The sequence below is a fragment of the Scomber scombrus genome, chromosome 2 (assembly GCF_963691925.1).
Source record: "Scomber scombrus chromosome 2, fScoSco1.1, whole genome shotgun sequence".
Taxonomy (NCBI): domain Eukaryota; kingdom Metazoa; phylum Chordata; class Actinopteri; order Scombriformes; family Scombridae; genus Scomber; species Scomber scombrus.
The window spans coordinates 22,016,655-22,039,092 of record NC_084971.1 but is presented as its reverse complement, the minus strand read 5'-3'; the positions used below and the strand labels follow the sequence as shown (position 1 = coordinate 22,039,092).

Sequence of the window (22,438 nt, the reverse complement as noted above, 5' to 3'; positions counted from 1 at the left end):
AATATTTGGTGTGCTATGGAGCAAGGACAGCTAGAAATGAGAGACTTTGTGTGTGTGTTTGTACTGGCAACACTTCCTGAGGGAACTGCATTTTAAGAGTGTGGACACATTATGCTACTATTGTGTGCTGCATTGTCTCTTTACACTAAGATTTTCAGCTATCGCTATAAACTACTTAGTCTGGCTATAAAAAAAAACGTTGTTTTCTTTTGGAATGGATTCACTGTTTTTATTTCACCTGAAACAGGGATAAGCTGAATGTGCATTGTCTGCATTATTGCATGTGGCAACAGGATCTACTGAGAACAGTGAAATGTGTTTTTTTATAATGTACTGAGGGCAGTATAATACTATTATAAACAATTCATGTTATTGTGTTATGAAATATCACCCTTTGTTAGTTTTCCTTGACTGATAAAAAAAATATTGCCATACAAGCAACCTCTGTGTATAGAAAATCATGTAGCCAGACAAGCATCCCAAAAGCTTTACACTGCCCACTTAAAATGCTAATTCTATGATTGAAAGCAGTTAACTTTAAGCACTGGCAGAAAGATTCTACAATTAAGAAAGTCTGTCAGAAGCCAAAACATTAACTTAGAGCTGCACTGTTGAAGGCACAATCAGCAGAAAATGGAGGCATGAAATTACAGGGATAATAGTTAACAACTACTTGGAGCATCCAAACCAAAGCCTCTACCTGTGCTGTGAAGGGGACTGGGACAAAGCCAAAATATGTGCATGTTAAAGCAAATGTTTGGATAGCACAGAGAGGGAACACGTGATAACAAATAAGTGAAAAGTTATTATTTACTTTAAGTTTAGTCATTGTAGGCCTGGGGCCACCAACAAAGGGCAGCTGTGTGGCCATCTCCTGTTGTTCCTGCTCCAGTTGGATAGTTGGGTGGTCCTCTGCTGACTGCCCTTGGAGGTTGGACGGTGGAGCTTCAGGGATGCAAAGAGTCATCCCGCAGTCTTTGGCTGCCCGAAGGACCCCAGGCACCTCCTGAACACGGCTGTACCAACGCAGCAGGTGGGGCAGTTTGTGTAGAGTAATCGCAGCGTGGGCTTGGAGGGAACTCTATCAAAGACAATAAGAGGATAAAAGAAAGGAGGAAAAAACAAGAAGATATTGATTAAGTGACTCATCAGATGTGTCATCTCCAACAGAGCGAGATGTCAGGTTCCACCAGAATTCACTCATCACACTGGTGGACAGACACACACGAGGGGCCAGCCGGAAACACGTTTAAACAGCGTTGGCAGATGGGATGGGTGAAGACACAAACAGAGACATGATCAGAGAAGCAGTGTCACTGTGTGTGACTGCGTGTGGAAGACAAAAAGGAGAAAGAGGAACACAGAGGAAGAAGGGGGCACTCTGCAGTATGACAAGTGGGCGGACTGGAAAGGATCCGCTGTGGCTGCATGTGCTGTGGACAGTGATGGCCGTTAAGAGGAGACACGCTAGGCTGAGTGTGAAACTGGAAACCACTGGTGCACAGCTGACTACTAAGAGCCTCATTGTGGGAACTCTAGTTCATTCCCACAGTCTAGGAATAGTTGGAGACGGCTGAAGGGTGAAATGGAGGTTGAGACCCGCTTCACACCCTGACAGAGCAGCGTTCCTCATCAATAATCTAATAATTTTTACCCATATATACTATTGAATTACAGCCTTGGTACTCTTTAGTCTCAGCTGCAGTTACTCTGATTGCTGTGACTAACTTAACTTGTACAATATGCAGTCATTATGTATAATGAATATTCAGAACATAACACCATAACCCATCCATTCTTGATCTGTTGCAGGGAGACAAATGTTCCCAAAGTAAAGCAATTGAAATGCATTTCAGCCTGCTGCATTTGAATAGAAACCCTCCCATACACTGTTATCACTCTTTGCCAGGTGCCTCTAGACCACCTTTGAGAGTAAAATCTGTGCCAAGTCTGATGCGGCGAGTCTTCTTAACTCAAGTTTCTGCCTGGATGGATCTGAAAAGAGCTGCTCACCCTGACCAGAGTGTCAAAACCATAAGTCATGCACAATTTGACAGGTCATCACAATAAATACACTGAAAAGCCGATAAATACTTGTAATGGGGGCTCCGTAGCCTGAATGGCACCATGTATATGAGGTGACATCAGACCAAAGTCATGTGTGCGCTACTAGTTATTCTGTGAGACAAACCCTTACATGGATACACTTTATTGCTCAAGGAATAAAAAATTTACATTTTAAATCTATAAATTTTGTAAAATGTACAATGTGACATTACATTGAGGAGGAGGGGTTATACAGGAGATATATGCATTGATACTAAAACTAAGTGTGCATGATATATGTATTCATGAATCCAAATTAGGCAATACTAATAAAGAGGTCCTAAGCCACAAGGGTTCATTTACAGTACTGACAACCCTTTGGTTGTAAAAACATAAATCATAATCTCCAAGGCTCTTACCAGGTACTGATAGATGCATGGCAGCAGGACCACATCGGTCAATGTGAAGTACAGCCCTTCAGCAAACACATGCTCCAGCGGAGGCAGATCTGTGGTTTTCACTTTTCTGATCTCAGAGTTCTCTCTGGTGGTCAAAGTTGGAACTGAATCCACAGACAGCATGGCCAGAGCCGCCTTGAGCTCGAGTCCATCACAGACCTGAGGTGACTGCCCGGCCTGGGTGTCAGAGTCTGCGTTCCCTTGACCTTCAGGGGACTGGTTCTTTTCCTTCTGTCTCTGCTGTTGTAGTTTCTGTCTCCGTATTTTGTCATCATTGTGGACTTTGACAGGCTCTGCTAGCCTTTGCTCTAGGGTGAGGATGGAGAGAGGCAGCTGCTGATATTGATGATTTTGGAGGTGTTTTTCAACAGCAGAGGGGACACCAATTTCACACAGTCTGGTCCACTTGCTCACCTGTGAGCAAGAAAAGAGGATTAAAAAGTTTTTGAGATTTCTGAGGTCAGATACAGCACTGTCATTTTGTATTTCTTTTGAAAGGACCCAAAATTGACAAAGAAATCAGCTGTTGTGCACTGATATGTTAGATTGATGTTTGTCTATGTATGTATTAACTGAGACTAACTGAGACTAATTAACACCCTGAAATAAAAACTAACTCAACCAACCCTGGTAGTGTTGTGTTGTCATTAAAGAAAACTAAGTAACTTTTGCCAAACCACATGAAAGAAGAGCAGCTCAACCATTCAAATCAAGGGCTGAGACTACAGAATAAAATAACACCAGCAAAAGGCTGAAGAAGAACAAGCAACTTTGGTGACAATTTTGAGTTTAATTAGTTATACAGAGTTTATAAGCTGACATACTTTTCTTGATCTTCATTAAATGTTCAATTGTACTCTTGCCTGTAGACAAATTTCACATTTTTGCATGTTCAGCTGACCTGCTGTGCACTCAAGAAAATACTTGGATACACTTGCAATTCATTGTATTTAATTCATTGGAAGTTTACTAATTGAATACTGTCTCTGTTCTCCCTGTAATTAGTACAACATATCATAGTACTTCCCAGGAAACGTTGTGTAAATTAAAAGTTGGATATCAGTTCCTTTCTTGGACATAATAGAAAATGATGGGGTCTGCTCCATTTTGACTAACTGCCAACATGCCAAAACATGAAGGCAGGTTTGACAATAACGTTGTATTAACACTGCAGGTGTTACTGGAGTTTTACCCTTTAAAAGGTGCTTTCCCTTTTTCATGTATCTTGCAAGTAGGTGAAGTTGTGTCAGAAAGTCTTACTGTGACTGATGCTGTTGGACATTCAGTCTTTTTCTTATTGGTACTTTGGTAATTTGTGTCTCTTCTTGCTACTAACCTCAGCGCAGGCCTTCAGACATGTCTTCTTGAAGCCCAGCAGTGCCAACACATCATTTCTGGAGGGGTCAGCATCAGTTGTCTTGTTAATAATGTGCCTCAGGACCACAGCCAACCCTGCCCTGCAGAGCATCCCAGTCTCATCCAAAACTGCAGGGAGACGACAGCCTCTCACCAACTGAGGCAGATCTTCCAGCTGAACGTCACACACATCCAAAGACTCTGGTAGCTGACTCTTAAGTGACTGAGAGCTGGCAGGTTTGGTGAAGACCAGATAGACTTTGAAAGACTTGCACTCAGAGTAGGACAAGAGAAAGAGGACGATGGAGGTGTGCAGAGGAAGACGCGGCTCCTCATTTAGGGAGCAGACTTCTAGAAAGAGGGAGGCTTGCCCCTGCTGTGCGTCTGTGTGCTTCATCGTGGATAATACTGTGGAAAAAACACAGAGGGGGCAGTTAACATGTCATCTTAATTAGCTCGAAAATGTGTTCAGACTAAACAGCATGGATACATTTCACAGAGCATGCATTTTGAAGCATGACAGCTACGGCGTCCTGGCTAAAATATTGTTTTAATTCAGGCGCATAAAATGATGGCAACATACCCAAGCAGCGTTTTTTTCTAAAGTAGAACCACAAACACCGATAATAAAACCACGTTGTTTTGATACACGCTTCCTAGGACACGCCAGCTGCTTCTTCTTTCCCTGTTTATAAAGCTATAGGATTACTTCACAGCGCCACCCGCCGTCCATTGTAAAAAACTTCACAAAACAAATAAAAACTAAAAAGTATAAATTAAAATGCTACACCAATTCAAATTATACTACAATTACACACATTAGTTTAATATTAAATAAGTTAATTTATGTAATAAACTTCAATGAAAGTAATTTTAACACGACGTTCCGTGTTGGTACATTCCGGACGTATTAAAAGGTTGCGCAAGCGGTGAGAGAGAAGTGAACGCATCCCCGGCTATTTGGACCTGTGTAGGAAGTGTTTTACCGTCTGTTAACCAAAATACTGGTGTTAAAAGGCTGGATTTTGCCCGAAAAGTGAGGTAATGTACCCAAAGATAGAGTAATAAATTGTGAATTGGGTTTTTATAACATTCCGCTGGGGAGGAGAGGTAATTTTGGCTATTGTGGAGCTACTACAGTGTTCCGTGTGTTTCTGGTCCGGAGTAATAACGTTACAGAGCAACCACATCAACCCATTATCAATGTATTTATCTCTTTATAATAAACCAGACAGGCGGAAAGAGGACACGCTTTATGATAATTGAGACTCATCCGGAGGCGTAGGCTACTTCCGAGCATCTTATGTACTGGATTTCACACGGACACAGAGAACAGAGCACGTTGATGTGAACGTACAATAGATAACAATGATGTAAGTGAACATAATGAACACCAGTCCGAGCAAACTTATTGCAACTTTTCTTCCCCTCAGCGGGTTTTCTTTGGCCTATTTTTCCTCCTCCCTTCTTACTTTGTAATAGCTCGTTTTAGCAATAGCAATCATTTTAGCAATAGCATCATTTTTAATCATAGTGCTCATCAGTACAAATGTTTTTGTCTGTAAAACTGAATACTTAAGAGGCAAGACGACACTGAAGAACAACAGAAGGTTACCTCTTTTTTTTTTTTTTTTAAATCTCCCTGAATGTGTCCAGAATAAGAATAAGCCTTTAAAAATACATGTTGTCAGTAGAATCAATTAAGAGTCTCTCCCTCTTATCTCAAATATCTGTGCAATTGTTTATATATCTAATAGTGCAGCCTTAGTTTAGTTTAGTTTTTACTGTACCCTCCTATATTTAGCAAATATGTAACTTGCCAGTCTTGTCATGGGATGACCTCAGCAGTGGTATTTGATCATGTATTATTGTAGCCTGACATAATTTGTTTTGACTCCTAGTTTAAGCCATGGCTGGACCTGTCAGTTTGGAGTTGGATCCCATCTTCCTTAAGGGACTGAGCTACCTGCACTCCAAGAGTAAAGATTCAGCCGAGAAACTCAAAGCCCTGCTAGATGAGTCCCTTTCAAGAGGAAGTGATTCATCTTATCGCTCATCACAAAAAGTAAGGACTCCATGTCTCTCCATGTCTATGAATTATTTTCTTCTATTTTGTTGGTAATCAATGGAACTTAATGCTAAATACTGAATATTATTTATGTGTGTCTTCAGGATATAGAGGTGTCCAAGGTGTCTGTGTCAAAACTCAGTTTAAGTAAACAGGATTCCAAGTCCTCCTCCAGTTCCTCATCCTCCAGCAGTAGCAGCAGTGTCAGCGGCAAATCCAGCTCAGAGAAGAGCAGGAAAGAGGGGGAGAAGAGATCATCTGAGAAGGTACAGCGATGCATTTTTAATCTTTTTAATTAGAATAAATTTAGACTTCATGCGACAACAGAATTTTGAAACAGAAAGAAAGCCAGCGTCTCTTTTATCACACTGTAATCTTTGTAAATCAACTCACAACTAGTTGTGAGGTTAGATTCACATTAGGTTTGCAGTTCATTTGTTATTCCAGTTTGGCTGCCTGTGAAGCTGCCTGTGATATGTTGCTCTGTTAAGTAGTGTAGCATAAATTGTGAAAATTGTTAAGTCACAATCACACATGAAACTTGAAAATTTACACTTTTCTAGTTTTAGAGTTTCAGTGTAGAAAGCTGTAAAATAAATGTTATGTTTTTTTGTGTTTTTTGTCAAGGTTCTTTTAGCCCTACAGCACCATATTTCAGAGATGCATTCTCAGGCAAGAAAAACTAAGCAGATTCATACAGCTCAGGTCAGAATTGATCAACATGATGAGGAAATTAGAGTCAAGAGTTTTGCCTAAAGTCCAGGAAGAACACATGCATAACTCATGTAGGACAGTGGCTGAAATCTGACAATGTTATTACTTATGGCACTGATGTCAGCATGCTTTGAACAAACTAACCTCTCACTGTCTTAATGACAAACAGGTCAGGGTTGACTTGGGTGAGGTGGACCCTCCGAAAAAGCCACGTTTGGAGAAACAGGAGAATCGTTCTTCTCCAATAACTGTTCAGACAAGCAAAGACCTCCTGCCAAACATAAACGACTACGATGAGACAAACGCTGATGACTTTGCCATGGAAATGGGTCTGGCTTGTGTGGTTTGCAGGTACATGTTAATTATTAGCAGATAAAGTATATGTTTTATGTATTACATGCCACTTAGAATGTCAGTATTTATTCTGTCCAATTATTATTATTCAATCTGCATAGTTTTTGAGGATGAAACGTTTGGCGGGATAACTGAACATGTTATTTTCTCATGTTGACTTTGCTGTCCTGTGTTTAACTACCAAAGACAAATGACAGTGACCATGGGAAACCAGTTAGTGGAGTGCCAGGAGTGCCATAACCTGTACCACCAGGACTGTCACAAGCCTCAAGTGACAGACAAAGAAGTAAATGACCCACGGCTTGTGTGGTACTGCGCCCGCTGCACCAGGCAAATGAAACGAATGGTAAGGAATATTAATTATATTGCAGTATCTTCTTCTTGTGCATTTGGAGCACATCATCACTGATTAGATGACTAGTCAGTGCTAAGGAATGTTAACAGGTCCTCCAGGTTTTGTTTCTGCTGTCTAAAACTAACTATTTTGTTTTATGCTCAAGGCCCAGAAACCTGCACAGAAGCCGTCCCCCGCCTCTGCATCTTCAGCACCGGTTGTAAAAGATACACTAGTGAAAAAGGCAGAGTTTAAAACCAAGGCTGACACAACCAGCACCTTCCAAGCATTCAAAAGAACAGAAGTGAAGGTATGTATTAACTAATTACAGTCATCACAGTGGATTAGACTGTTAAAAGATGCAAGACTGTATGTATAGAAGTAAAGCTGCTGAATAGCCACCAAGCATTTTGCCAACCTTTTTGATCCATAATCTTTTGCTGTGTATAATTTGTGCTCCTGTTTCACCCTCACACCAAGCAAAAACTACGATTATGCATCCTTCAGTTAATACTGATAGCAAGTGAGAGAAGAGCAATTGCTGCCAGTGTGCAAAGCAGCTCTAAGGGGGTTCTGCTGCCTGGATAGTGTATCAGTACAGTATAATTTCTCCAGAGGGAATGAATTTAAAACTTTTCACCTCAAAGTTATTTTTACATCAAACATTTTGCCTTGTAGCCAGTGTTTTGAATAAGTTAATACAAGCCAGAGTGGGAGTGCTTTTTTAATACAAGTATTGCCCAAGTAAGCAAGTTGAGGCATTATCTAGCTTGCAGATAACTTTCACTGATTGACATAACTTGATAAATATGTATAATGCTTCACCACACAGTAATCTGAAGACATGTTTATATGATATGTAAGCCAAAGAATATTAAGTTATAGCACATTATAAATAGAAAACTAGTACAATTGGTGGTAATGTGCCTGTATGTAATGGATCAAATGTGTTGGCCTCTCACAATGTGTTCCTCTTTAGGGATAGTTTACAAGCAAGATGTAACCCTTCACACATCAGTGTTTCAGATTGCTTTATCTTGCATGTCTGAGCTTCTTTTTTTCTATTATTGGTACGCACATAAGCATACTATGTGACAAGATAATTGTACTGACGCATATTTTCATTTTATAAAGTAGAAAGTGTAGAAGTTGACAAATCCAACTGTTCACCAAAGATAAATTATACCACTTAAATTAGGAAATGCACTGAACATTGCACAGATGTGATGTTTTGCATTGTCTTAATTGTGGTAACTGTGTATCATTTCATGTAGACATCCACAACATCAGCCAATCCCGCCAGCAGCAACTCCTCCTCCTCAGGCAGTGGTCTTACAGGCTGGGCTGCATTCGGCGCCAAGACAAATCCTTCACTTCCTGCCAGCTCCAAACTGGGTTCCTCAGGACCAAGTGGGAGCAGCAAGAACTTGCCCACTTCCTCTGGCCAGAAACCTGTCGGACTGTCTGGGCTAGCAGGAACAAAGTCTGGACTTGGGGGTGTGAAGATGCCTGGGGGCGGCAACGGAAATGGCTCTAGCCAGGTGCCTCTGAAACCTCCTCCACCCCTAACACTGGGTAAGCAGCCACTGAACCGTTCATCGAGCAGCGAAAACCAAGGGAAAGGGTCTTCTTCATCAGGAGCCGGCTCCCCAAGCGGCTCCCAGGCAAGTACAGGAGGAAACGGAGGGTCCGGCAATAATGGAGGAGGTAACGGGAACAATGGAAATGGGTCAAAGGCTCCACCAGGGGACAAAGCACCAACGTCCCAAGAGTCCCAGCTTAACGCCATGAAACGATTACAACTGGTGAAGAAGAAAGCAGCACAGAAGAAACTAAAGAAATGAGTACAGTTAGAAAGAAACTAGGAGGAGTAGGAAGTGTGAATGAGTAGAAAATAAAAGCTTAAACAGTGTGGACTTAGTTCCAGAGCATTATATTTGTATTGCAAGTCTGTACATTGAGTAACACCATCCATTCAAATACTTGAATCTTACTTTGTGTAAATGCTGCTGGACTCTGTGTGCCTCCTTATGTCCTAACCAATCTAACCAGTGAAAAATTGAAGTCACTTTTTATCAACAAACATCATTAAATATCCACTTTTTTTTCAAACTGGATGACAGAAGCAGTGATTATGTAGTGTGTGAAACACTTTATTCTGCAGGACAAACGGAGATGCGATCACAGGAGTTATCATAGAAAGATATCTTTATTTGTGACATAAAATATAAATGATATATAGATTATTTTCTTTCACATTCAAATAACATACTTCATGTATAAATCATTTCACATATAACATTTACTTCATGTATAAATCATTTCACATATAACATTTACTTCATGTATAAATCATTTCATATATTTAACATTTACTTCATCTATAAATCAGTTCACATATAAAAAAAAAATTACTTCATGAATAAATCATATAATCAATATAAACTCAACAACACTGTAGTACAAAGTGCTCAGTACAGCCAGTATTTTCCTACCATTACCCATGTTTATCACAGATTTTTGGTCAAGTCACATTGGTGAGCTCTTTCTTAAAATCTTCTGAAGGCAAAGTGGATTTGACATCAACACTTTTGGTATGAAAGATCTGTTAAGTTCTAGTAATACCTAGTGCAATTATCACTTTCACAAAGCAGAAATACAACAGGATTTACAGTCGGGACATTCTGTTTTAACAATGGATTAAAAAATTAAGCAGGTTTGTTTAAAATGCCACAGGTTCATGTTTATCTGGTCCTCTGGATGATTTCTGGATATCCTCTGCATAAATACAGGGCCACTATTTATGCGTAGGACATCCTGCCAAGGTAGTTAGCAGGGACATATCCCTTCTGTCCATTAGCTTCAGCTAACCACCACTCCTTATTACCTCCAAGGTCACAAAACTTGAGGATGCGGACGTGCTGGCACTCCTGCAAGGTTAGCTCCTGGTCACAGCGGGCTTTAAATGCATACACAGCATAGAACTGTGGAAAGAGATGCAAATCAGATGGCATCGGAGACGAAACAAATCTCCAAATCTAACGTTTAAACAGAAAATTGACAGAGCCATTGCTCAGCTTACTTTTTTGACAATAACAAACTGTTATTTTTCTCTCTAGAATAGCACATAACAAATCTTAAATTGCAGCCATCACTAAAGTGTGTTCTCCTGTAAATCCACAAGGTGGCACTGTGTATTAACATTTGCATGGTAAAACCGTTACTACAAGTCCTAATTCTTTTTGATTACAATCAACTGACCTTTAGTCAACTCAACACTGTATATTTTAAGACACCTATAACTGTTATTTTTATAAAGATCAGAGGGATATTGGGTAGTGGATAGTTGATGTAGACATGACTACAAGGCGGACAAAGCACAGGTGTGTCTTGAAGCCAAAGTGAAAACACTGTCATCACGTAATACTATTCATCCCATATAATTTCTAGAGTGCTGAACAGGTACACTGTAAAACTATCAAATAAGGTTTCACAGCAACAGAACCTCTGCTCAATGACCCTATATACCTACATGTCACAGTTTTACTGCCGTTACCATCATTAAGGTGGACACTCTTCTGTGAGGAGACATTTATGGACCTCTGAAATGCTTGTTAAATGTTTCACTGTTTGCTGAGCCATTGTTTTATTGTAATTATGAGGTTTGTAGTGTCTCTGTTCCCTCCCTTATGTCAGTGTTTGTGAACCTTTTTGGAAAGAAAAACATTCAAGGCACCAAACAAACCTGCTGAGCCTCTGAATCCAGTGTGTCCTCCAGGTCTTCAGGGCTCTCTGGCTCCCCCTGCAGTCCAGAGAGGGTTGAGCTGCTGTCGTTGGTGTTGAGGCTGAAACTTAGCAAGCTGCTGCTGCCACTGCCTGACACAAACAGGCTGAGGTCATCGAAGTCTTCATCCACCATGGCAGGCTGCTGCTGCTGTTGCTGCTCTTTGGCCATGTGGCCTGCCCGCTGCGAGTCCCTCAGAGGGTTGTACTGCTTCAGGAATGTGGAGTAGACATAACCCTGTGTACCTAACAGTGACACAGCAGGACAGTTTGTCAAATCTGGTCAGTTTTTAAAGACCCAAAATGATGAAATTCAGTATCTAGCCATGGGAATAGTTTAATTGTCCAGGTTCCACCCCAATGCAATGGATGAATGTTATTCTCTATTTTGCAGAGTCCCTTAATTTTATACTACTTATCTGGAAATGTCTAAGTATGTAAAGGTTCATTTTAGGGCATGTCACAGAAAAGGTGCTGCAATTCGTTACAAATTATATGAGAAAATGAGAAGTGTTCAATTAGTTAGGTACCCACTCATATTTAGATACATATGTAGTTGTTACTTTGTTCCAATTTTTAAACTGACAGAAAATACTCAGTTTTCATTGTCTAGTTTTGTGTGATAAACTAGATATAAGCATAGTAGATTTCTTAAAAAAAAAAAAAAAAAGACATATATATATATATATATTTCTCTTATAATAATAATAATGATAATAATAATACGAAATTACATAACCAAAACTACTTTTTGGGAATTGCTGAAAATAATTTCTGGAAATTAGTAGGAAAGTAAATGTTACTCAAATGCTTCATAACTTAATATATGCTAATATACAAATATTTCATATGTATATCATATAATAACGATAGTAAAAATAATAGTAATACTACTACTACTACTACTATTAGTAATATTAATAATGCATTTTATTTGTAATGTACTTTACATTTGAAAACAAATCTCAAAGTTTCACCAAAACTCTCAGCAGTCTGAGGTGCCCTCACATTAAAAAAGTACATTTTTATGAATTGTTAAGAATCTACTTTACTACAAATTTTATTAAGTCAAGATAACATATGAATCCACATATGAAACAAGTTTTACTACTACTTTTAACAATTAAGTACACACCTGCAAACTACACTGACAATCTCCAGGAGATCAGGATACAATTATAAAACTTATAAAACAAAGTGTCACCTTTGTTTTTTTCATAGTGAACCAACCCCCAGAAATTGCATCGTAAAATAAATTGCCATAATTTCTGATGGATAAATGTGTGTTTCACATTTCACATGTCTCACATTGAGGCTGAAAGCTAGAGCTAGAGCATTTGCTTACACAATCTTAGATCCAGTTGCATGAAACACCTGAAGAGTGTGTAAATATGAGGCAAGCATATTCATAGTGTTGATATCAACAGAAGGATGAACAGCTTCCTGGGAAAGCTTGTAATCCCAGAGGAAAAGACAAGTCTGTGAAGAATGTACTTCATACCAAAAAACACACTTTTTTTCTAGATCTCATAAAAAAAGAACTTGTTTTTGCAGAGTCAGGCATGCAAGCAGCATCTCTCCATCCTTGTTTCTGAATACCCAGAGGGAGAGGCTTTGTACTCTAACACTGCTTACAATGCACAGCGGTTTGTTCCAAACAAGACGTTGGGATCTCAGGTACCTCTGCGAGATGTAGAGGGAAGATGGAGACAAGCTATGGAGTTGGCCCTATTGTGAGGCAACCATCTCCAGAGGCAGGCAAAGAGGTACCAACAACCATGACATCACAGGAGCTCCTTGGACTGATTCTTGCGTGCTGACTTGTCAGTGTCAGAAAGTAAAGTTTTGTGTCTGCACAGCATCAGTCATCTCATAGATGCAGGTTTATTCACAGAAGAAATCTATACCTACCATACCTGCAGATGATGTAGTGTGAGAACTTAATTCACCTTGTGTGTCTTACTGCACCAGAGCTACCTCTTTCCCAAGGATATTTGTCCTTATGCATACACACACATACACACACACTTGCCTCCAGTGTGAACCAGCCAGCGGCTGCTACTGCCTAATGGGTCCGTGTCCTCCAGCAGGGCCACCAGCTCTCCCTCCAGCAGGCTGAGGTCCTGCTCCTGGCAGCCATTACACTTCCTCTTCAACTGGTACAGACGGCTCAGTGGGTATTCTGCTAGCAGCCAGGCACGCTGTTCCTCAGTTTGATGCTGTACCTCTGGCATCTGGAGAACAGCACAACACAAAGGAGTATTGGTGCAAATATTCGAAGTGGGTATGCTGTGTGGGCTGATGTAGGCGTGCTATTGGTTATCGGTACACAAGCGTATTCGAGGGAGGATGGGAGTTTCAAATAGATTTTACTCAAATGTCCAGCACAAACATACAGATATTTATGCATATCTGTGTACCTCCTACGCACATAATCAGTAGATATATTGTACACGTGTCAAGGGACACATACCTGGTGGAGCTATGGGTTGCCAAGTGCCCGTAGTTAATCACAACCTGGAGCTGTTCTCTGTCTCTACCTTTGATAAGACTTATACCTCATTTATGACTTGGAATTGTTCAAAAAATTGTGAAAGACTCAGGAATATGTGGAACTTTTGTTTTAACCTTAAGTCTTTGAGTTTTTTTCCATATCTTACACATCTGATCTAAAATAACTCTATAACTCTATCACATTATTCAATCTCTAGATGTGAATGATATAGAATAGGTCACTTTCCCCTGCCACTTTTTACCGTAATTTTCTTGTCTCGTTGTCTCTCAAAGCTGACTTTTCGCTCCATTAACTTCTGCGCATTATCCTTGACAAAAGTCAGATTGTTCAGCTCATCCATTATGCTGTTCTGCACTTCAGCAATGTTTGACAATGGAGCCTGCAAAAGTAAATTTAACACATTTCAGATTAAATATCGAATACACTGTAAATGAAATATGTCTAATAATGTGTATCATGTGTTAGGTCCTCACTGGTAGCTGATGTATGGATGGAGAGCGGAGTAGTATTTTATCTGTCAGCCCTCTGAGTAAGGCCACAAGATAAACCACACAGTTGGTTAGGATAGTATAGGCAGCCATGTTGAACCTCTGCAACTCTTCTACTAGCAGGGCATTGAGAGCTTCATAGTCCCTCCTGGCAGGACCGGGTGGGTCTTCTGACACCAGTGAAGAAGAGGAAGAAGTGGTGGATGCGGAAGATGAGGATGAAAAAGAGGAAGAGCGCTCCAGGCGGCTGCAGTAATCCAGCAATTTGTCATAACGTTTCTGGATGAGCTTCTGTGGGGCTGTGAACATGCCCTGCAGGGAGGAGAGAGGGGCGAGGACCAAGCGCTCCATATTGTCTTTCTGGGAGAAGAAGACAAAAAGGTGGCAAACGACGAATAGAGATATACCATATTAGTATTTTCTGGTATGCATTCTATACATATTAGGTACTTTAAGTGTCTTTCTGTTTGTTTTATGTGATTTTTTATAATGTCTGAGCTATGAAATCTCTTGTTTTTATTATGCAGCAGTAGGGGAGACAGTAAAGTATGCGTTAACATTAACCTTGAATACATAACAACAACAGATCTGCTACAGCTTGATTTGCTTGCAGACAAACAGGAGATTGATGATGTTATTCAGCCATGGAAAGACTAAAGCAGACTTACCTATTATAATGAGCAGCATGTAATGGGTAGTACAATACATAAAGTAAAAAGAGCTGTTCTTTTGGTGAAAAGGTTCTTTTTTCCTGAAAGCAACTATCACTTACAGCTGTCATGTTTTGAATGGCAGACACAATGGAGTTCTTCCATATAAAATAAATCTGTAGCTTTTCTTTTAACTTGTGCATTTGTTTCTGCACTTAAACTTGCTGAAAAACTTATCACAGACCTGGGCTTGAGGGAGTGTTGATTTGCTGCATGAAGAACTGCTACACAAAGAATATTATTCGAAGGCACAGGTATCTCAGAACTGGCGACAGTGCAAGTCACAGAGGAAGGAGACACGAAAAAGGAAGGTGGCAGTGAAAGGTTGGATGCAGAGCAGAAGGGGATTAATATAATGGACAAAAGACATCTAGCTATGGGCAGAGTGGCAGATGACTCACAGAGATAGAATGGAAGGTCATGAAACATGAAACAGGAATGAAAAGCAATGGCAGACATGATCCAGGGAGTCAAGGGAAGAGGGGAAAGCTGAACAGTAAAGTAAGGTGTGCCCTAAGTTAAACTGATGACAAAACTGCATATGAAAACAGAAGAAACACAATGTTTTGTCATTTTCATTGTGAATTACTCAGGTACAAAAATGGCAATACTTACAAAGTGCTTATAGGGGTCATTGCCATTATTGTGCGATAATCCGTTTGTGTCATTTTTGTTTGGCTCCTTGACGACATTCTCCATGTCCTGGATATTTTGAACAGCTACCGACACCATCTCCTGCAGAAAAAACACCAAGAAAAAAGCCTTAGAGCACAAGGATATAAGCTATTAAAACACACACATGGTACATGCATTTGCATGCAATGGCCTACCTGAGTGTGCTGCAGGTAACATTGGACATTTTTGACCAGCTGCCTCACAGCTTTCTCCAGACTTCTGAACAGCTTCTCCTCTCTATCAAATATTTCATCTCTCACCTACAAACAGAAAATATGGAGCTTAAAGTTAAATGCCAATATTTTCTATCCTTTACTCAAAATTGATACACTTTAAAATACCACTGTCTGAGCATCCCAAATAGCAGCAATTTGTATTTGTATAATGTATCTATAAGACAGAGATGTGTATTTCTTTACAAGGGTGAACTCTCACTCTATTTTACCTGTGGTTCGACTCCAGTGAGTATCTTGAGATAGCCAGCAAACCTATCACCTTTCTTTCGGATGGAGTGGATGTTGAACTTGTGTAGTTTGCCCCTCAATGTTCCTTCATCTTCCAACCTCTTATACTTCATAGCTGAGAATAGATGGAAATGTGAGACCAAAGCTGAAAGCTTAAGCTGAATTAAGTTTGAAAAAATATGGAAAGGATGGACTAGGAGATGATTTAGCAGGGCAACTAATAAATAAACCAGGGCACTTGTTAAATAGACAGCAGTAACAAATTACTCTTTTGTATAACCTAGTGTTGGCAACCTTACCTATATCCTTGCGTCTCTTGAACTCATTGATGTTAACGTTGATGATCTTGGCAGCAGTTAAAGCTTCTTGAAGCGGCCGATAGTCTGGGAGGTCTTCAGGTGTGGCCTGCCACAGCTCATTAAGCAGTAATGGGTACTTCATGATCCTCTGGACGGGTTTGATGATGAGTGAACCCATGTCCAGCAAGTTGGGTTTCCCTCTGTGACAATAAGCATGTTATCAATTTATAATCAAAACCCATACAGTATGTGAAAGTCCAGTAAATTTGATATGGGATTCAGTACTTGCAAAATGCAAGATAAAAATTTACATTACAGGGTACTTACTCTTGGTCATAGATTTTTCTGTGATAAAAAAAAGACATATAAAATTGCCATTAAATGAGGATCTTTAGAATATCAGGAAAGTCAGAAATAAATAATTAGAGTCAAAAATAATAAAGTCAAAAATAATTTGAGAAATATTTGGAGGAAGTGACTTAACTTACTTCAGTGCTAATACACACGTGGTGAAATGTTTCTTTATTTCTTCGTCTTTTTCATAGGATTTGAGTGCAATGTTGGCTTCGTCATGATGGTAACAGTAAATCTTATATACATCTTCTAAAGCTGCCTTCGCCTGGATGAATACTTCTCCTTCAAATAAACAGGAAATATGAAATGTTTATACAGTACTAACCAGAGCAGTAAAAGTTAACAAAGTATAAAGTCAGGCAACCAGAAGTGTTACCTATAACAACTGCTTCTGGATCAGGGTCAGCCATAGCCTCCTGCAGTCTATGAAGGAGTGCGGCAGATACCTCACACACTGTCTCCATGTTGGTGAACAGCCGATCTATATCTACAATCTAACAGAAGATAAGAAAACTATGGTGAAAAATAGAACAAATAGAACAATCTAAATCTTCTAATAATTAATTTCATGTCATAGTATCAATCAACCAGAATTGTTAGTCACTGTAAAAATAAGCTGTCTTTCATATTACTTCAAGTTATTCCACACCGTATTTGGATATTACAATCCTGACTTCCTGTGTCTTTTGTAGAAAGTCTTCAGTTTAAAGTGATAATTTTGTGAAAAGTTGTCTGCAGATGTTCAGTGTCTTGATAAGTGTTAATGTTGGGTTAGGTTTAAGTTGCACCAAATTAGCCGTTGAATATTGTTAAACAGTAACTTTTTGTTAGCACATCATTGAGTTGTAACCGTACATTGTACAAATTAAATCATATCAAATTAAATCATATCATTTAAACAATTTACAGAGTATTTGCAAAGTTGTAGTGTGTGTTAGTTGGGTTGATGCCACACTGACTAAACCTACAACAAGTGAGGGTCCTGAAAGGCATTCACCACCATCTACCTGCAGGTTTCTTAGAGGCTGAACCACTTCTCTGATGCACAGCTCCAGGTCAGTGAGGTAGTCCTTCTCTGTCTGCATAAGCTCTTGAATGACCTTTGCCCTGCGGTTCATCTTCCTCAAACGGATCTCCTCTGGGTCCAGTGCAGGGGAGGGGGGAACTGACAAGTCATGTGGTGTCATTTTCTCTGAGGGAAAAAGATCAATTATTATAAAATGAACATAGATGTAAATAAGCTTAGGTGTCATATAACAATTACCCTAATGAGTTGATCAAAGGTCATATAAGTTCTTACAAAATGATGATGTGAACATAAACCTACATTTAACTGTAAATTTGCATTATATGAAAAATATATATTTTTTGCCAACATTTCAAGCTATCTGTGGCACATATGCATCTGCTAAAATGCTGGTAAACACCCTGGGCCTGTGGGCTGTGCATGCTTGGAAAAACATACATCTCTTTTTAACACATCCGCTTGATGCCTGAGCAGCCATCGATATTTCACGGTGATCTAATTATTTTGACTAAAGCGCCAAAGGCCTCACTTAACATGCCAGTCAGGCTCACTACTCTTTTTTATTGCTCTGCTGCCTAATCAGTCTGTGGCTGCTCTGTGCTTTGCATGGCAGGCAGGAGTGTCTGTTCAGGGGAGAGGGATGCTTCCTCGCTGCCTAATCGACGCCACGCACCACTTCCTCCTCTGGGGGGAGAGGGTGATGAAGAGAGAGAGGGAGTGAGTGAGAGAGGAATGGATAGAGGGAGGGAGGGAGACAGAAGGCTGCGAGGCTTGTGTCAAGTTACGGGACTAATCGTGCCGCTGATGTAATGCTACGGCGTGCTCAGGCATTCCATCTGCTCAGGCTGGGAGTGTGGGGGGAGTGGCACACATTGATAAACACACACCTACATATGCAAGGACACACACACACACACACACACATGCTGACATGGATTCACACAGGCGCACACATGCATACGCACATACACAGTTGTGCATTTACACACAAACCATTTCACTGCAATCCATCAGCATCAGCTTGCTCATTTCCCATACATGCACAAATACTGTACACACACACACACACACACACGCACGCACACACACATGCACACACACAAAGTATTAGGCGTATTTTGCACAAGAATACTTTCGCCATCTATTTTGCTAACTATTAGCTATCTGCGTAATGATTAGTCCAGTCACACCTTTGCATTTACACCTGGTATTTGTACAGTATGTGCTCTCATTAATTCTGGGTTTTGACCTGATCTAATTTTTCACACATGATAAGCAAAGCAGGCAAGTAACAAGGACTACAAGGAAGTTGCACTGAAAAGGAAAACAAGTAAGACAGGTGTAGGTATGTTAGACATAATAATGTAAAGCTATCTCATTCTGATTTGATCATATTTTTCATAGGAATACAAATGACGGCAACTTGCAATTTGCAGAGATAGTGAATGCCACTACAGTATTTCTGTAAGAAAACAGTCCAGTAAAAAGTGGCTGAAAGCCTTTTGGTGAAGCTGAGTAGAATGGCTCATGTGTCTTTGCCCAGTGATCAGGACTTTCTAATGAATGCGAACACTGTACAGATTGTGTTGACTGGCAGAGATCTAATCACATTCTGCCTGCAATACCACGCTCAGTTATAACTTGCATTTGCTTGATCCTGAGATACGGGAATAGGATGATCACCTGCAGAGGTGAATCATCCCCTCACTGACAATTTCTGGAACAAAACTGGAACGTTATAAACTTTGCAAAGACTATTAATTAAAGGGCTATTGTATTCAGTTAGAATGCATTATAATGTTAATGTTTTTGTGCCCTCCTCTTTACCTTGATACAGATCACAGTTTACTGGGATGCTTGTTTTTAAAGACAGTTACAAACACTGTAACCTAAATTCTTCTCCTCAGTTTGGTGTAATTCTTAATGACTGAAGACAATTTAGAATAGTAATAAAGAATAACAGCTTTCTTCTGAGATCAGCTTCTCAGGCTATTATGTAGCAAAAAAATAGGTTATGTAATATGATTGTATATGGCACATTGACATAAGGCTGAACATGGCTGTGCAGTCCTTTCCCCTCAGCAGTTATGAATTAACTTGTCAGTGCCTGATAATACTCCAAGAAAAAGACAATCATGTACTGTATGTCATACGACACTAACAAAGCTTTGGGAAAAAATCCCTTTTAACTATACCTTGTTGTTACTCTACCTATTACAGTGGAACGGCATTCTTCATTATATCGAGTAAGAGTATCAGAGACATTTACAGATATTTCTAGCATACTAGTGGAAATGTTATGTAAAAGACGTATCACATTCCTGTTTCAACAGTATCATGCAGTGTCATGTGTCTTCACAGGTTTTCAGTGTGAAAAGAAACCCCAGAATTTCCCCAAACCCCCACCCGTGAGAAAACCCCACCTGTTTGATATATTGCAGTCGCTTCTTGTGCAGAGGCATATTCTATTTTTAATTTGAAGGACACAAATCTGGTTTCAGCTCTTTTCATACATTATAAGCTTTTACTCCCATCTTTTCTTGCCACTGCACGCCATCTGATTGTTGAAAATTACATAAAATTATCTTAAAGCATTTTGCACAGTTAAAGTTGTCATGTTCCAACGTGGCCCTCAAAATACTCCTGTACACTGACACTTCACAATTGCACAAAAATGTATTTTAGCCGATCAAGACTCAGCTGCAGATCCAAACTTTACTGACTTATCTTTACCAGCATTATGCTTGGTGAAATATGGTTACCAGCACAGGAGTTCCCATGAAAGTGGATATAGGGCTTTTCACTGCTGAGGCCATTGAAAGGGATTCAACAGACGGCCAATGAACAGAATACAAGGCATGGTGTATCATGTGTCCCATCAAGAAAAATGACACGTTATACTTTTGCCACATAGCATAGAATAGCACTTGGGGTTTTATCACTGTGCAGAATAAAACCTGAATATGTCTAGTCTATAAAAAGGTATGTTAGAAAGTCATTGTGTCTACTACAACAAATGCCACAAAATGTATTTTTTTATACATCAAGTAACAAGAAACTTGGTCCATGTGATTGATGGATGAGTATACAAGAATATCTGTTTTTTCATGTTAGTTTTGAGCTAGTAAATCATAATCAGAACTGTTATATTGAGTTACTGTAGATAATTAGGCATAGTGATGTCATGCTGTCATTGTTCTGCGACTCAACCAACCTGTCTGACAAGCAGATGAGAACACTGTCAGGCAGCAGCTCACATGTTTCCTCTTTCAGTGAAGTCATCGTTCTGTCAATATTTGCAATGGTAATACCCCTGTAAATATGTAATAGTGCTTGTCAGGTGTGAGGCTAAAGTCAAACAGGAGGGGTGATTAGTTTACTGAAAACACCCCAGTGTTTTTGACAACCTTTCTGTCATTATGCAGGTTAGTTACAACAACAGAAAGTGCAAAGGAGTAGAGAGTGTCTCTATTTCAGGTAAACAGAACAGCTGCTGATAAGGCAAGTGTGTGTGTGTGTGTGTGTGTGTGTGTGTGTGTGTGTGTGTGTGTGTGTGTGTGTGTGTGTGTGTGTGTGTGTGTGTGTGTGTGTGTGTGCGCGTGTGTGTCTGTGAGTGTGTGTGTATGTGAAAGTTATTTTATCAGTGCACCACCAAGTGAGAAGTAGGTTTTACTTCTAGTGCCACTAGTTATTTTGGCATGTGAATTGTATTGTTCATTGAAAAGGAAAGGAAGAACAAGTACCACTGGAGAGTCTACATATTTTTGTCTTGCTCTTTATTAATAGTAACCCCCTTCTGACAGACATGATGCTAGTCATTTTGCCTGAAGTGCAGCATTCCCAGTCACTGACAGCACTCTGGACGGGTGAAGCCAGTTTTTCTGAAACACGGACATGTGTGTCTGAAAAAAGAGTGTGTCAGCAGACTGTGATGAGACAACATACAGCTGAATTTACGAGTTGTTTTGTATCACAATCAATTCTTTCTTGTAATGTCTTCTACTTCTCTTTCATTAAACCTAGAACTTCATGCGTCACCGGTGTCTAGGTCTTGTTTACCAGCTGGTCTGGAACACTTATAAAGCCACTCCTCTGTGCCTGAGTTTGGAGCACAGTTTGCATATGTGGCTTCATCCCTGTGGGAGTACCTCCTGCTCAACACATAGTAACACAACAGGTGCCCAGTATCCACAGCTATAGACCAGTGCATACTGTTTGTGCGTGTGTATGTGTGTGTGCGTAGGGTATTACATTTTTGCCCTCTAAACATTGATTCTGCCCTTTTGTAGTGGACGTATTAGTCTAAAAGTCTAAAAGTTTCCTAGCCAGTGTGTTATGAAAAAGTTTAAGATGTAAAAAGACTTTTCAGTGTTGTCTCACGTGTGTGTAGATTGTTACCATAGTTTTGACCCCTGGGGAGGTCATTAGCTGATGTACCTTTAAGTTTAGCGCTGTACTCCGTCTTGTCAGACTGACTCCTCCTCACCAGCGTCCCCAGGTTGATGTCACTTTTGGCCATGTCATCAGCCACAATAGTGTCCGTCTTTCTCCTCTCCAAGTAGCGCAGGAACACAGGCCTGTTCCTCCTCTTTATCACTTTCTCCTTCTCTTTTTCCTTCTCTTTTTCAGCCCCACTGGCCTCCTTGGGATCCATGGCGAGGCTGTCAGCTCCCTTGTGCTTTCTGATCAATGAAAGAGAAAAGAAGGGAAAGAGGGACAGGAAAAGGGAGAGAGAGGCAGACAGAGAGAGCCTGGGAGATACAACAGGTGCACTGTTCTCTGTGCAATGACTG

At 40.1% G+C, this 22,438-nt stretch overlaps 4 protein-coding genes across 5 annotated transcripts in view; 1 reads left to right on the top strand and 3 right to left on the bottom strand.

The window, feature by feature from the left end:
- Positions 1-4,533, bottom strand: part of gstcd (glutathione S-transferase, C-terminal domain containing) — a 49,254-nt gene extending 44,721 nt beyond the window's left edge. Inside the window, exons 1-4 of the mRNA XM_062431462.1 lie at positions 4,444-4,533; positions 3,841-4,268; positions 2,466-2,918; positions 815-1,081 (exon numbers count right to left, since the gene is read on the bottom strand). Coding sequence (XP_062287446.1) covers positions 815-1,081; positions 2,466-2,918; positions 3,841-4,257 — 1,137 coding nt within the window. The 5' untranslated portion in view covers positions 4,258-4,268; positions 4,444-4,533. The remainder of the gene's footprint in view (positions 1-814; positions 1,082-2,465; positions 2,919-3,840; positions 4,269-4,443) is intronic.
- ndufb6 (NADH:ubiquinone oxidoreductase subunit B) overlaps positions 1-22,438 on the bottom strand; it is a 334,342-nt gene that overhangs the window by 86,022 nt on the left and 225,882 nt on the right. The window lies entirely within an intron of this gene.
- Positions 4,792-9,424, top strand: ints12 (integrator complex subunit 12). 2 transcript variants are annotated; one of them, XM_062435394.1, is made up of 8 exons: positions 4,802-4,901; positions 5,092-5,233; positions 5,762-5,925; positions 6,033-6,194; positions 6,812-6,993; positions 7,183-7,342; positions 7,497-7,640; positions 8,605-9,424. In XM_062435394.1, exons 3-8 carry the CDS (start codon positions 5,770-5,772, stop codon positions 9,172-9,174), a joined length of 1,374 nt encoding a protein of 457 aa, XP_062291378.1. In that variant the 5' UTR covers positions 4,802-4,901; positions 5,092-5,233; positions 5,762-5,769; the 3' UTR covers positions 9,175-9,424. The 2 variants fall into 2 exon arrangements, with proteins under 2 accessions (XP_062291385.1, XP_062291378.1); XM_062435401.1 differs by lacking the exon at positions 5,092-5,233 and having other exon boundaries at positions 4,792-4,901.
- arhgef38 (Rho guanine nucleotide exchange factor (GEF) 38) lies at positions 10,132-22,299 on the bottom strand. Its single transcript, XM_062437492.1, has 14 exons — positions 22,083-22,299; positions 17,626-17,810; positions 16,995-17,112; positions 16,753-16,900; positions 16,592-16,609; positions 16,265-16,464; positions 15,947-16,080; positions 15,657-15,761; positions 15,442-15,561; positions 14,102-14,476; positions 13,870-14,007; positions 13,146-13,347; positions 11,076-11,359; positions 10,132-10,314 (listed from the first exon to the last, which is right to left on the bottom strand). Exons 1-14 carry the CDS (start codon positions 22,297-22,299, stop codon positions 10,132-10,134), a joined length of 2,427 nt encoding a protein of 808 aa, XP_062293476.1.